Raw genomic sequence first — 16,855 nt, 5'->3', positions numbered from 1 at the left:
ACGTATACTATTTGACTTGCCCGTCTGACAAGTCATCTTTATCTGTATGGTTAGCAAGCTGGAATTTATTTTTCATTCTTCAGTGACATAATGGAAAGCTCTATAGCATGGCAGAAGTAAAAACCCTAGAAATCAAACAGCAATAATAGTTTACATTTAGCTGGTACCATGGAGTTGCCACAGAACATGAGGGAGGGAGGGGATACATTGCAGTGTATATGTACTCTTGTCTGAAATTGTGGCACAAAATGCATGTGGCGGCCAAAGATCTGTCAAAGGGAACTCACAAAACTGGGCGATTGGGGCAACAAAATGGCAGATGAAATTCAGTGTTTGATAAATGCAAAGTAATGCATATTGCAAAACGTAATCCCAACTCTATATACAAAATTATGGGGACTAAATTAGCAGTCACCACTCAAGAAAGAGATTTTGGAGTCATTGTGGATAGTTCTCTGAAAAACATGCACTCAGTATGCAGCGGCAGTAGAAAAAGCTAATAATGTTAGGCACTATTAGGAAAGGGATAGATAATACTGTAAATATCATAATGCCACTGAATAAATCCCTGGTACACCCAAATGAATACTGCGTGCAGTTCTTGTCACCTCATTTCAAAAAAGATACATTAGAAATGGGAAAAATACAGAGAAGGACAACAAAAATTATTAGTATGGAACAACTTCCATATGAGGAGAGATTAAAAAGTCCGGGACTTTTCAGTTTGGAAAAGAGACAACTAAGAGGCGATATGATAGAGGTCTATAAAATCATGAATGGTGTGGAGAAAGTGAATAAGGAAGTGTTATTTACCCCTTTGCCTAACACAAGAGTCCCAGGGGTCACCCAATGAAATTAATAGCAGATTTAAAACAAACTTCTTTCCACAACGCACAGTCAACCTGTAGAACTCAATGCTTGGGAATGTTGTGAAGGCCAAAAGTATAATTGGGTTAAAAAAAAAATTAGAAAAGTTCACGGAGGATAGGTCCATCAATGGCTATTAGCCAAGATGGTCAGGGATGCAACCCCATGCTCTGGGTGTCCCAAAACCTTTGACTGCCAGATGCTGGGACTGGACAACAGGGCATGGATCAGTTTAGTTGCCCTGTTCTGTTTATTCCCTCTGAAGCATCTGGCATTGGCCACTGTCAGAAAACAGGATACTGGGCTAGATGGACCATTGGTCTGACCTAGTATGGCCATTCTTATGTTGCCACATTCACTGTCACGTGGAAAGTTACTGCTTTGAATCATGGGTTTTATTTGATCTAATAAATCAATTTTCTTCCTTCCTTTCCTTTTTCTGTTCATCCCTATTCTCTGCAACCTTGTCCAGTCTTGGGATTTGTTTTTCCGAAATGCTAACGCTGGGGCTCCTCCTGGTCAAGCTTACCAGACGCACTTACCAGATCTTTCGAAAAGCGGAGCAGTGTTGTTTCAGAGTCATGGATTGGCAAAGACCCCAGGTAAAGCTGAAAAACTGGTTGAGGACCACTTGGCTGTACAGTCATTGATCAGAGCATATCAAGTAAGTGTACTATTGCTACTTAGCATTATATGGGGGAGGGAGTTTCCTTTTAAAAGCACTTAGCAAATATTAACTGATTGCTTTCTTGTGTTTCCCCTGTCTGTGTTTTTCCATCTGTTTTATGCCTAAATTGTAAACTCTTTGGTGCAGGTACTGTCTTTTTATACTGTTTGTACAGTGTGTAGCTCAGTGAGGTTCAGGTCTATAATGGGGTCCCTAAGTGGTACTGCAATACATATTGATCCTCATAACATTTTCAAGAGACCGATAACTTTATCCCAGTTGTCCAGACTGGAACACACAGAGGTTAAGTGACAGTACCGCAAAGGGTATCCATATCAGAGCAGGGACAGTTGAATTTATCTTGGTTCTTTTATTTCACGTATCGCTGTGGAACTGGAGCACCTCTAGGGTTTTGCCTCTTCACTAAAACAGCTGATCCTCCGCTCTACCTGCTCATCTAACTCCATCCAGATGGAGAACTGAGTCAGAATAAAGAAATGTTCTGAAATCCAGCTTTTTCGCTTGAGCAGATTTTTCCTGTGTAATAAGTGATAATACAATCCGTTGCATATTGTGCAGTAGCTTAAACTGTAGCTGAATTAATGTCTTATTTTTTTTCATTAAGGTATGTGCAGTGAAATGAAACTCTTCATTGTTCTCCACAATGTGCTTTGCTTTATCTGAATCTGTTTTCAGACAAGGGAAAGCCACTGTGATCTATATCAGTTTTACCTTCTGAGTTCTCTTTCCCTGGAAAAAAGGAAGCAGTACACTTTGAGTGAGCAAATTCAGCAAAATGTGAATCCCAATGACTGTGAATACGAAAGTTGGAGAAAATAGTTTTGTGACTTGTTTAGTTTTTCCCTTTCAGTTCATTCTATGGTGTCATTTGGTTGAGAAGTAGCATCCTTGTCCCGATGCTAAATATGTTTCAGTGTTAAATTAACACATACTACAGTATGGTAAATAGGTGCAAAGACCTATGTAAATAGTCATGTCATAGAAGTCACTTAAATAAAAGTAGTCTATGCAGAAAGCATGGTCAGTTTCACACCGGCCTATTGTTCCTTCACTTGTGTGAAATCTATAGCAAAATTTTGTTGAAGTAGCAGCAAGAATTACAGAACGTTTGGTTGCTTTGATGCTAAAAAAAAAAAAAACAGTTGGAAACAAAATACCCAGAGAACACAACTTTCCTTTATTTGGGACTATATATTTCCTGACTTAATTGATGCAATAGAGGTGTCTTTGTGTGTTGTAGGCATCTCCATGACAAAATAATGAAAGGGTTATTTAAAAGCATTTTGGTGATTATAGATGTATCTAATCCTCTTTATAAATTGCGTTGAAGAGATGCTATCAATTGTAAATGCTTCTCTGTCAGATAATTAAATAAATATAATGGAGAAAGATCTAAAACTTGATTTCTCGGACTTGCTAGTTTTGTGCTTTTGTAGTAGACTGCTTTGTGGCTCTTCTATTGGGAAAGTCAATAAATGTACTGCTTTTTTCTAATACTGGAGTCTAGATTCTGTGAAGGAGGACTTAATACAAAAGCAGATAGTAATTTATGTTGTTAATCCTTTCACTCCCACTCCCCGCAAAAAACACTAAAATGTTTCCAAGTACATTTTCTGATTTCTCTCATAATATAGATCAATTATAAGATTCCTTATCTCTCTACAAGGCATAATAAATCTAAAGCACATGCTTCTGATAATCTGCTTAAATTTATGCAAAAACTGTATATGAATATTGATGCAAATTTTGGTTCTGTTACTATACATAGATGTTGACAGGGATGATATCTGTATTGATATTTTTTTATTTTGCTGCTGCCATACTCTGAAACCAATGTGGGGAGAGGGAGAAAGTCTTGAATCTTTGTTGTGATCACCTCAAACTCAGGAGTGCCGCCAGCTTTTCTGACGCCCTAGGCGGCGGAAGGTCCCACCCCGAAATGCCGCCCCCCACAGAGGCAGCGGAAGGTCCCGCTGCCAAAATACCACCGCGGTCACCACCCCCCAAATTGTAGTGCCCTAGGTGACCGCCTAGGTCACCTAATGGGTTGTGCCGGCCCTGCTCAGACTTCATCCTCCTTTTTCAGAGTCCTACTGTATATCCTTCTGTTCTTGATTGGGATTATGTTTACGGTTGAAGCCAAATCGGAGCTAGTGTTTATGTTCTGTAATTACACCCAAATCTTATTCATTGTTTGCCTGAAATTTGAGGCACAAATAGTGGCAATCTCTCAAGAACAGTGAAGTTGGAGATTTTTACTACCTTTGGCTGAAATCTTGCAAGAAACATTATTTCAAGAATTTCAGCCATATATGAACTGAAAAATAGGACTGTTCAAATTTTGGATCTAGTGCAAAATTATTTGATCCTGAGTTTTGAATAGGAGCATTCCTGCCCCAGGTAATTTGAAGGGGCCCATATGAGGTTTTTGTGTTTGCCCTTTAGTGTTTGGGTATTAGTTCTCTACGGGTGACAAACAATTCCATTAAAATGATTGATTAAAATGCCTTACATTGTGATTAATTATAGAACCTTACTTAATATTTACTAAATTACAATGCTATCTTAACCATTAATTTTAATGTAGTTCATGGAAATGCCTCATCACTTGTTCTTTCTTTCCCTGTAACTATAAATGGGTCTCTAAACTATGCTTTTGTACAGACTGATCCTAGCATGATTTCCAGGAAACCATGTAGAGTCAGACTGAGCTAATTCAGCTCCTATTTGAATATCTGGTAAAACGGATTTTTAAAACTGGAGTATGATGCATTCTGTTTCTTTAAATGTGTAGTTGAATTTTAACTAAGTTTAAAACCTAGCCATTAAAAAATGGGTAAATCAGTTTTGAAAAATATGGAACTTGTTCTACAGAACTTTGAAAGATTTGATTTAATCTATGTTGAAATGGAAGTTGAACTTTCTCAGTCATATTATAAATCTTCAGATGCTCATCTTAAAGATGATATCTTCCTGGTTGTTTGTTAATTATTTCGAACAATGAGACACTTAATTTTTAAAATTGATTTTACTCTTACACTGCAATTTTTTTAGTCCAGCGTGAGGTCGCTAATAAATATAACTGTTTACAGCAATAATTTTGCACAATTGTTTCTGCTTGCAAGCTGTGATTCTTTAAAGCTTCATAATTTTAAGGGTCTTGGAATATAATGAACATTACAAAGTTATGAGCTCTTTGCTGGGAAGAGCAAGCTCAAAGATTGAATATGAATGTATATTCTTAAGTGGGGCCAAATATAGCAGTGGTCCTATGTGATGTACATTAGTAAGAAAATGGGTGTAAATTGTAAAGTAATGCAACCTATACCAGTTTATTTAGGAGACTTGCTGTATCTTGGACATTCCCATCAGTTACTATCTGCTGCACCTCTTTACCATTCCCACTCCCCATCACCTATGAGGTGTAAGTTAGTCATTTTGCCAAATTGAGGCAGGTAAAACCACTGTACCATTTATGCCTGATGTGTAAATTATATTACCATTCACTTCACTGCACAATTTACCCCAGAGACTACCATTGAAACCTGCATCTGGTTGAGTTTTGTCCTCACTGACACAGCAGATTCTAAACACAGGCTGAACTTTGGTGTGATCTCAAGAAATCAGCTGGGTTCTTTACTTTTTTTTTAAAAAGTAATGAGCACAGTAAGAAAATAAAATGTACAAACAAACTGCTTCCATATCCTCTTCTGTTATATCTTTTATTATTTCAAACAGAGGTTTTCAAGCTACGTTGGGTGGAGTGGTCGAAGCAGCCTGTCCTAGTGGTCTGTAGAATTAAATGTTTTTTTTTTTTTTTATGAAATGGTCTGCAAAACAAAACAGTTGGGGGAACCCCCTGATTTTTGAAGGCATAGAGTCAATTAAGCTTATTGGAATTGTTGGAATTTTCCTTAATAGGGTGAGGAGGAAACCAATATTTGACAACATTAAAACACCTTTAAAAAGAATTCCCTTCTGTGCATTCACCCTTGCACTAGTATGTAAAGTATTAACTCATTTCATAACACACTGTAAATTTGTATGCATTATTCTTCACACAGCATTCTCACAAATTTTTTTCTATTTCAATAATTTAGCTTATTTTTAGTATTAATATTGAAAACCAGAAACACTGTCAGACTTGTGATTTACATGCGTCCCTAAAAATGTGTCTTGAAATTGTTTTGCCAAGAGTGGCAAATATTATTCAAATGATAAATCTAAGTATGATGCAGAAGTACTTCTTTTGACATTTACTGTCACTGAATGTAATAATTAAATATTTTTTTAGCCAGATGGCTTTTTGTGAGACTTTTACTGTTATACCTCATGTGATTTATGTTATGTTGTCTTGGAATAGCTATCTATTACAGAGATTAATTAACAGAAGATAATTGAAAATGTTAATATCCATAGAAAATTGTTTCCCTTTGCTTTTTATTACTTCCCTCTTTCCTGAGTTTGTGCAGTTGATCAGGATAAAACCTGTAAATGGCAGAAAATAAAAATAATACCCAATGGAAATATATTGAGAGGCTCAATCTTGCAAGCTCTACCTATAGGAAATATTGCTTACTACCATGAGTTCAGATGAGATTACTCGCAGTAATAAGTATTAGGTTTCAGTCAGAAGTGTTTGCTGGATTGGGTCCTGAAGATGAAATCCGGGTCTTAATCAGTGAATTTTATCACTTACTTCAGTGAGATCAGGATATTAGAATATTACCATACCATGTCAGAGACCAGCATGACTTTGGAGAGGTCATCCTAGCCCAGAGGAGGGTGGATATGCTCCATGGTGAAGGAGGGGAGGGAACACTGTTGAGCTAGGAAATTGCTGTATCCATCTAACTGATCCAGCTGAAAGCACTGGCATCTCCTTGCTTTCAGGAAGTCAGAATCAAAGGGCAGGGAGAGAGAGAGCAGAAGCTGAAATTTTCAGTTTGTGTCTAAACACTATCTCATGAAAACTGGGCACAAAAGGGCACATTTTTCTTTTTTGCACCATTTTAGCTGATTACAAGAGGATTTCTCTTTACTTTTAAATGGCTCTGGTGAGAATTAAAAATTACTGCAAAACATCTTGTACATCTAAAAATGTATATTTTTCCCTATTTTATTAGTGGGAGTCCTAGTCAGTTGCGTTCCTGTTTAGAAAGGATACAATGGAGTTTTATCTTCTTGTTCAGTTTTCTACAAAGCCTTTATAAGTGGCAGTCCTGCTGCACTTCATGCATTCCTTGCTTTGAAAGCCTTCTTTCACTTTTTAATTTAATCTAAAGTACTACCAGAATAATAAGCAATTTAGTGTAACATGGCATCCTCGCTGGATCATCAATAGCGGAGATTGAACCTGGGACCTCTGTTCATAAAAGCATGAACCTGTACTGCCTGAGCTAAAAGACTTAGCTCTGTTAGCTCAAAGTCAGTAGCATATTCAAGAACTTCCCATGACTAGGGAGGGACTGCGTAAGCATAATTTACATTTAACTTTTAATACATTTATTGACTCCTGCATCACAGTTCTAGTAACAATTTCCCAGCACCATTACCTCTTGTCCAAAGTCTGGGGGTGGGTTAGTCAGTAGCCAGTTATTAATGGCTCTCATTTCAGACTGTGTCAGCTGAATTTCCACACCATTCTTTTGGGCTACTTTTTTTTTTCCTGAGAAACTCTATTGCATGCCATTGCCATAAGTTTATATGCATAGGGTAGAGTTTAGGAACCTTAATATCCCACTTATTTTGTAGCGAGGGCATGTGTGTATATATATTTTAAACATTGATATAAATAGTATTAATGTAAATGTTGACATAGGGGAACTCTGTGCTATTCCATGGAACTAGCCCTGGAGAGGGGGACTTCTCTTGAAGGACAAGGGGAAAATGTAGTCTCTAAACTTGATTCCAAGGTGACAGGTTTAATCAGCTCTACAATATGCCTAATTTCTGCTGAACCCATGAGCAAGAATCCCAGATTTGCTTGCAAATTATGGCTCTTTCACATGGCAGTTTCCAGACTCATGACTTGTCATATTTAATTTTAAAAATTAAACACAGCCTTGAAGCTCTCAGCCTGATTGGTCCAACCGGTCATATGGGGATCAATTTGTCTTCCTTTTAGCTTCATTTATCATGGGCAATGATTAGAATTCTGGAATCAGAACATGTTTTTTCTATTATTTGGCTCTTTCTTGGGAAAGATGCATGAATGGAGAAGACTTTTTAAAAAATATTTTCTCCCACACTGCTGCAACATTGAACCTGAATTTCTTTGCCACCCTCTCCCCACTATTTGTATCTTGTAAACTAAATCAATGTGAAGTAGCAATTGAAAAAACAAAACATATATGCTATATCAAGCATTTTGTATTGTAATAGACAATGTTACTCTTTTGTGCTTTCAATGAACCATGTGATCATCAAATAGACTTATGAATACTGGGCACTTTATGTGTATGCATATATAGCTGCTGCAGAAATGAAATGCTGAATTTTCCTTTCTGGAGCGTAGAGTTACCTAAACACAGCTAAACACGGATGGAGCTGAAGATTCTGTTCCATCTTGAGCATCAACAGAATTGTTTACTCAGTTCTAATCAAATACCCTTGTGTAACCATTGTAAACAGTGAGGTTGTACAGGTGTCATCAAGAGCGCAATGTGACCTGCAGAACTTTTAATAGCGGTGATGACGCACGACAATTCTGGCTTGATCAATGCTAAATTTACAAGACAGGCAATTGTAGAACGAAGTTTTGTTTAGTTTCTTTTCTTTGTAAACAGAGCACGTCATATGGAAAATGATGGCATTTTAACAGTCACTTTTAAGAGTACAACTGCATTTTAAGAAATGTTCTCTTGAACTAAAATTCTAGTTCAGCCCTTGGTATTATAGTTTATTTTCACTGAAGTTTAGGATACTAGTATATCGAATGAAATTGTAGTCAAGTGACTCATAATTTATCCATTATTTTAAAAAATAAGCTGTGTATGGAAGTTTTATATTAGTACCTGAAAAGGGAAATGAAAAGAATGTCAAATTACCATTATAAAATATATACATGGTTTCTTAAATTTGCCCAGAGCTTTACGGAACATAGATAAATTGTAATCTCGATCAGAAATTGCTGCTTATGTACAATTCAAAAATTAAACTGAAAGGTAAGCAAGATAGAGAGAACATAATTGCTTATGACCCCAGTGTTGAGGTCAGTGTTCATAATAGGGATTATTGGGGTATATATCCAGCGGCAGTACTCCTTATTTTCCGTTCATAGGGCACTACGTTGTGAAAGTTAACACTAGTGGGGTGTGTATCTCCAACTAAATATATACCCCCAAATAAAAACCACAAAACAGAGGACCAAAAAAATGCCGCCATGGCCAAATAATGGAGGAAAAAATGGTGGTTAAAGGCATATTTTAAAAATTAATAGTTTGGTCTTACTGAGGGCAATAAAAAGGAGCATAAACTCTGGCAAGTAAAGTGTAAAAGTACAATAAGGCAGGCTAAAAAAGAATCAGAAAAGCAACTAGCTAAGAATGCAAAAAACAAACAGCAAATTTTTTTACATCAGAAGCAGAAAGCCTGACAGTCAGTGGGTGCACTGGACAATTGAGGTGCTGAAGGAGCACACAAGGAAGACAAGCCCATTGCAGAGAAGCTAAATGAATTCTTTGCATCGGTCTTCACTGTAGAGGAGCTGGGGGAGATTCTCACACCCAAACCATTCTTTTTAGGTAACAGATATGAGGAACTGCCCTAGATTGAGATATCCGTAGAGGAGGTGTTGGAACAATTTGATAAAATAAACAATAAGAAGTCACCAGGACAAGATGGTATTCACCCAAGAGTTCTGAAGGAACTCAAATATGAAATAGCGGAACTACTAACTGTTGTACGTAACCTATCACTTAAATCAGCCTGAGTAACAGATGACTGGTGTGGGGAAAAAGAACTAGGGGGCCTTCCTTTTAATGACCAAAGTGATTCTAAAGGCCCAAATTCAGACCCTCTAACAGAGGATTGTTATGCTGACTGCCTTTACAAAAAGCAGTACAGGCCAGAGCCTGAACAAGACTGAACTGCACAGTTCTCTGCCAAATTTGGTCAAGGGTTATGGCCAGAGGAGGGAGGGGGAGTAAACAATGCAAAAGACCTCTGCACCTAATAACCGCTTTAGCAACATAATAACCGCTTGTTTGGGGGGAGGGATAGCTCAGTGGTTTGAACATTGGCCTGCTAAACCCAGGGTTGTGAGTTCAATCCTTGAGGGGGCCACTTAGGAATCTGGGGCAAAATCAGTACTTGGTCCTGCTAGTGAAGGCAGGGGGCTGGACTCAATGATCTTGCAAGGTCCCTTCCAGTTCTAGGAGATAGGATATCTCCATTAATTAAATTTATGAAATATAATAACCACTTAATATGAAGAAATTGCTTTGCAAAGGCTAACTCCTCCTGTAGTTCCAGCTATCTGCAAATTCAGCCAATCAGATATTTTCTTTGAGCGTCCTGTGTTAACCCCCTATGCCCATAACCATAAAACCCCGGAAAGATATGTACTCTAATGAGAAATACCCCTAAATTGGTGCCAAGTAACACCCCTAAAGGAAAACACCAAGTGACCCCTTACCTAATATGTACCCAATTCTCGTAAAATAATAAGGAAGGTACCGGGAATAGGGGGGCTGACCCCAGCTTTAATTTCTCGCAAATGACGTATAATTTGTACTTTGCTTGCGGTTTGACGGAATAAATGCCGCCTGTGTGCGGTCCTAGGTGTGTCAGTTCTCGGACTGTCACCCCAACGCGTTTGGTATGTATTGCAATAAATAAAGTCTCGGGCTTGAGTCTGTGAACTAAAATCAATGCGTGGGTGATTCTTTCCACGACACTGGAGAGTAGCTAATATAACACGCATTTTTAAGAATGCTCTAGAGGCGATCCTGGTAATTACAGACCAGTAGGCCTAACATCAGTACTAGGCAGACTGATACTTTTGTTCTTTACTATAGTTTCAACCAGACACATAGGTGAACATGATACAGTGGGGAAGAATGAACATGGTTTTGGTAAATGGAAATTATGCCTCACCAATCTATTAGAATTTTTTGAGGGTGTCAACGAGCATGTGGACAAAGGTAATCCAGTTGATATAGTGTACTTGGACTTTTAGAAAGCCTTCGACAAGTCCCTTGCCCAAAGGCTCTTAAGCACAGTAAGCAGACCTGAGATAAGAGAAAAAGTCCTCTCATGGATCAGTACTGGTTAAAAGATAGGAAATAAAGGGTAGGAATAATTGCTCAGTTTTCACAGTGGAGACACATAAACAGCAGGGTTCCCAGGGGAATTGTACTGGAACCTGTGCTGTTCAACATATTCATAAATGTTCTGGAAAAAGGGGTGAACAGCAAAGTGGCAAAATTTGCAGACAACACAAAATTATTCAAGATAGCTAAGTCAAAAACTGACTTCAGAAAGTTACAAAGGGGATCTCACTAAACTGGGTGACTGTGCAACAAAATAGCAGATGAATTCAATGTTAAGTACAAAGTATTGCGCCTTCGAAAAATAATCCCAATTATACATACAAAATGATGGGATCTAAATTAGCTGTTATCACTCCAAAAAAGAGGTATTGGCGTTATGGTGGATAGTTCCCTGAAAACATCCGCTCAATGTGCAGCAGCAATCAAAAAAGCTAACCGAAGGTAAGGAGCCATTAGGAAAGGGATAGATAAGAAGACAGAAAATATCATAATGCTGCTATATAAATCCATGGTATGCCTGCACCTTGAATACTGTATGCAGTTCTGGTCACCCCATAAAATAAAAATATTAAATTGGAAGAGGTGCCAGAGGAGGGCAACAAAATGCTTAGGGGCATGGACCAGCTTCATACAAGGGGGAAGAAAAAATACTGGGATTGTTCAGCTTAGAAAAAAGATGACTAAGGAGGATATGTTAGAGATCTATAAAATCTGAATGGTGTGGAGAAAGTGAATAGGGAAGTGTTGTTTACCCCTTCACAATAACACGAGAATTAGGGATCACCTGATGAAAATAATAGGCAGCAGGATTTAAAACAAATATAAGGAAGTACCTCCCACAATGCGCAATCAACCTGTGGAACTCATTCCCATGGAATGTTGTGAAGGCCAAAAGTATAAGTGGGTTCAAAAAAGAATTCGATAAGTTCATAGAGGATAGATCCATCAATGGTTGTTAGCCAAGATGGTCAGGAACACAAGACCATGCACTGGATGTCCCTAAACCTCCAATTGCCAGAAACATCTGGCACTGGCCACTGACAACAGGAAGCAGAGAAATGGGAAAGGAGGACAGAATGCACCACAGGCTGACTCAACAATTCAAATCTGCCCTTCCATTGGGAAATGCCTGCCTCAACTGTGACAAGAGCTGTGGATCAGGGATTGGTCTAATTGGCTATCATTTTATGGAAAATAATCATCCTCGAACTCTGAGGGATTGTTGACTACTACTGGGCTAGATGGACCATTGGTCTGGCCCAGTATGGCACAAGGTTTTTGTGTGTGTGTATGTTTGATGATTCCATGAGTTATCTGTGTGTCGGGGGCACAAATATTGGAGAGTTCTCCCTTTTTACTGACTTTATTTATCATGATTTTTTTTGTCTTGGTGTCTCTCTTCCCTCTTCCTACCTAATTGCACCCATTTAGATCCGTGGACATCATGTGGCTCAGCTGGATCCCCTAGGAATCTTGGACGCAGACTTGGATTCATTTGTTCCATCTGATTTAATCACTACTATTGATAAACTGGGTGAGAACTTCAAACTACTTTATATAAATCAATATGTTTGGCCAGAGGCATGTCTCGTGGTACAATGTATTCTCTGGAGGGAGTCACTAGGCAAGATAATTACAACTGAGTATTTTGTTTTCCTTAGATAGGACAACTATTAATTAGTGAAATGTTCCTCTAACCTTGTGTATTATTTTATGATAAATCACTGTGACTTTGCTTTGATTGTGATACGTTTTATGTGAATCTAACCATTGACCACTCCTCAGGGAAATTTGAAAATAGAGCATTCCCTCATTCTTGCACTACCTATTTGTAGATGTAGCTGTAGCTCATTGTTCAAGCTTGGGGAGATCAAGCATGCTTTTAGAACATTAGGGAATAGAGTGTGGATTGGCTGATGAGATGGTAATATATAATGTGAATTTGGCAATTTGAACAGATATATTGCAAGAGGATGGCTAAATCATTCCAGTGAAGCTTCTCCCTTAGCACTTGGTTGCCACTGCATGGTATTTAGTTGGAACTTTTATTGTGGGGGGAGGGGAGCATGGGGGACAATGGAATTAAGAACAAGTGCATAGTAAATGAACAGTTACACAATGCCCATGGTATCTTCCTACTGTATTAAAAGGATAGGAAACAATCCTACACAGTACATGGTTCTGGACCACATCTAAAGCAACTAATAGATATAGACATTTCTATAATTGCACATCACTCTGGTTTGAGTGCTATGTGGCTGAGATCTTAATTGTCAACTGAATCAAATTCAAAATGCATCCTATTCATTGTTATGTAAGGGCTAGTTTCTATTATTATCTTTAGTCATATGGTCGTATTGTTATGACTTAGATATTTCCAAAAAACATATTGGCCTGAAGAGTGATATTATAAACATGCTCAAATCTTAATACAATAGTTCAGTGATTAATACTTCTGTGGAATAGCAGACTGCGTTTCCATGAATGAATCTTTTCGTGAATGATACAGGAGCTACATATTTTTAAAAATAGTTTTGATATTTTTTCTGAATAAATGAAGAGATACCCAAACTAGTGTCTTAGTCGTCTCAATATGTGTCTCATCTTCTTTTCTTAATTAGAAGAATCTGTCCAAGCTGTAATAGAGATTGTAAAATTTTGAACACTGATTGTAAATCTCAGTCTTGCAGTCATCACTTAAAAGTGTCTTAGGGCAGCGGTTCTCAAACTTTAGCAACCCAAGAACCTCCATTTTGATTTACAATTTTTCACAAGCCCCCTGCTCAGCCCCAGGCCATGCCCCTCCTCTTCCCTGCCTCTTTCTGCCCCCTCCCCTCTGAACGTGCCCCATCCCTGCTCCTCCCCCTCCCTCCCAGAGCCTCCTGCACACCACTGAACAGCTGTTCAGTGGCATGCAGGAGGTGCTGGGAGGGAGAGGGAGGAGTTGATCAGTGGGGCCGGTGGCCCTGGACATGACTCCCTGACCTGGACTCCAGCTTGAGAAATCCTGTCTTAGAGGAATAATGCAGTGTGTCCTGGTTCTCCAGGAATTGCTTTAGCTTTCTTAGATAGCATTTGTTTCAGAGATGAAGCAACATGATCAATATAGTAGCCAGTGTTTTGAAAAGTTAAAGAAATGTTAAAATAAAGTGCACCTGCTAAAAAAAAAATCTTCTATCATTGGAGCCTAAAATCTATCTTTAGTTGTCTTAAATTCAACTTACCTATCTACCTTTAATTTCTGATCTTTCTTTTTTTGTATGGGAAAATTTGGACAGGAGATCAAATATGGTGCAAAGAGTGGATAAGCAGCATTCTAACAGATCTCTACTTTATTTTACATCTGTAATCCTCTTGGCCCTTTCCTCTTCTAGCCCATCATCTCTTTGGAGGAGAGTGGGGCTTTCCTGGTGCTGCTGTCTTCAAGTGTGGGGGGAGAGCTGGCCAACATTGGCCTGCCCACAAAATTTCTAAAGAAGAGCCATGCAGTGCACATTCCCATCTCCATGTATTTTCTTTCTTACACTTTATCACTTCCCCTCTCTTTTTTTTTTAAGTGACCCATGTAGCTTAGGGAGAGGGTAAGAAGCAGATGGCGTTAATTTGATTAGAGTGATGTGCAGGAGGAATGCTGCTAGTCAGTGATATCTCTTAGCTCTGCACTCCAAAGGCCAGATAGATAAAACCCTGTAGTACTCTAGGCTAAGGAGAGCAAACAGATAGTTCAGATGTGTTTTTTCTTAGATCTAAAGAATAGTACCCAGTTCTAGCTTTCATTAATGACACTGTTTCATGCATGACTAAGATTCATTCTGGGGTGGCCAAACCTTTTGTCATGTGCCCAGCCATTACAGTCAATCTATGAGCCTAAATTGTCAAAGGATTTCTATTCTCTCTGGTTGATGCATTATTTCCCCTAACTTTACCTTTGCTTCCCTCTTTGAAGTCTGTGTGTGTGTGTGTGTGTGTGTGTGTCTGTGTGTTGCTATTGGGAGATTCTGGTTTTTTTCTATCTTGTAGTCCCTTCTGCTACCAGGGGTGGCAGCAAGAAGCTTGAGGGCACTTCATAAAGGCCTGCACCTGCTCTGCACAGAACTTTGCTGGGCACTGACAACTGCAGCACTATGTTGAAAGCTTTGTGAGGAAGCAGAACTGGACTGAGTTTAAAACCCAGAAAGTCATGTAATATGTAAAGCTAACTGAGATGAGTCCCCAGAACAGAGAGACTCCCAGTTTTCTGGGTGATATGATCAGCTTGTGAGGGTGAGAGCCTTTCCTTCCCAGCCCCCTTTCAGGACCGGGAGAGACAGGTGCTGATCTATTTAAAATGGGTCTGTCTTTAATAATGAAAAATTAAAAAGGTGAGCAGGAAGGCAAAAAATCATGTCTGTCTTGCTAAAATTCATCAAGAAACCTGATGCAATACTAGTGCAATGGATCCATTATGTGGGAGTTAGTGTTGCAGAGAACTCAAGTTCCATTTCCTCCACCAAAGCAATGATTAACGCTAGTGGTGTAAGTGACCATCTGGAGAAAGAAACGGACAGGACTTTAACCTCTGTGGAAAAAATATTTGCAATACGTTTTCTTACTTCATTCTTGTGACACTATAAATGGAAAAAAAAAATCCTATAGTGACAAGATCTGGGTGGAAGTTACATTATGTAGAAACCCCGTTTTCCTGCTTCATTCATTCCTAGCCCTCATGGGTCATAAGATTATTGGACTTGAAACCAATTATTGGTCCAGGGCTCAATATTGTCCATCCTGGGCCTTAGGTGAGTGTAAATTTCATATACTGGATCAAAGCAGGAAATATTTCATGCACTCTTAAAAAAAATGGTAGCAGTTTGATTTTGCTTGGAAGTTTGGAGTGTTAAAACAAGTCCTAAGGGGATGGATTAATGGGCAGAGTGCAGATGAGGGAGTCAAAGCTACATGTTAAATGCAGGTTATTGCATGGCTCTCGCTGCCTCTCATGGCAAGTGTGTCCGTATAATCTCTCCATAATTCCAGTGAGTTTGGCTCATTTTGTTTTTCCTCATTTGATCATCCATCTTTAAGGAGATTCAGTTTGTCTGGATCAGTTTTTCAGATTTGCTTGGCCAAAGGTTGTGTGTATAAGTGCTCTTTAATTTGGACTCATCTATGCCCCAGTGCCTTTTATAAGAGAATTCCAGAAGTTGGCTCTATAATCACTTTCTTAAAAAGGGTTACGCAGAACTCGTGGGGTAACCCAAGCATGGAGGATGCTAAAATAACTGCAGCCCTGCAAGGGAGTTTTAGTTAAGCTTCTCCAGGGGAGCATGGTTTCTGCTAGAGCAGTAAGAGCTGAAGAAAACCCATTCTTAGTCCTTGGGGAGGCTCCCTTATCTGAGGCCTGGTCTACACTGGGGGGTGTGGGGGAGATCAATCTAAGATACTCAACTTCAGCTACAAGAATAGCATAGCTGAAGTCGACTTATCTTAGATTGAATTAAAATTACTTACTTTGCGTCCTTGCGGCACACCGCGGCTCTCCCATCGACTTTGCTTCTGCCTCTCGCCGAGCTGGAGTTCAGCAGTCGACGGGAGAGCAATCGGGGATCAATTTATCGCGTCTACACTACATGTGATAAATCGATCCCCAATAGATCGATCACTACCTGCCAATCCGGCGGGTAGTGTAGACGTACCCTTTGTCTGCTCTCTGGTACAAGTAAAATAATTGATATGCTAATAGCTGAGGAGTAATAATATCTATATTATTAAATATAAAATTAACAAAATATAGGTAATTTAAAATTAAAATCCTTGCATCACCTTATGCTATGTGCAGTCTGCTACTGCTGATTATGGTACCTGTTAGAAATGCAAGGCACAAAAAGCAGCTATGGATGGGGAGGGGCTGTTGTCATAGGGATTGTGGGAAAAGAGGAGGGTTCCAACCTAAAACAGAGGTGGCAGAAATACTTAGTGTCCCCTAATATTAATGTTTAGGACATGGAGCTTTGACCTACCAGGCAGGGGCGTGGTCTATATCTTT

General features: G+C 38.9%; 1 protein-coding gene across 2 annotated transcripts in view; it reads left to right on the top strand.

Annotated features, from left to right (window-relative positions):
• OGDHL (oxoglutarate dehydrogenase L) overlaps positions 1-16,855 on the top strand; it is a 116,581-nt gene that overhangs the window by 30,845 nt on the left and 68,881 nt on the right. For both annotated transcript variants that reach the window (XM_054036180.1, XM_054036181.1), the window contains exons 3-4: positions 1,340-1,531; positions 12,262-12,364. In XM_054036180.1, coding sequence (XP_053892155.1) covers positions 1,340-1,531; positions 12,262-12,364 — 295 coding nt within the window. The remainder of the gene's footprint in view (positions 1-1,339; positions 1,532-12,261; positions 12,365-16,855) is intronic.

Source organism: Malaclemys terrapin, chromosome 7, assembly GCF_027887155.1.
Source record: "Malaclemys terrapin pileata isolate rMalTer1 chromosome 7, rMalTer1.hap1, whole genome shotgun sequence".
NCBI classification, from domain to species: domain Eukaryota; kingdom Metazoa; phylum Chordata; order Testudines; family Emydidae; genus Malaclemys; species Malaclemys terrapin.
Note: the sequence above shows the minus strand (reverse complement) of the source record. Positions and strands in the feature narration are given on the sequence as shown.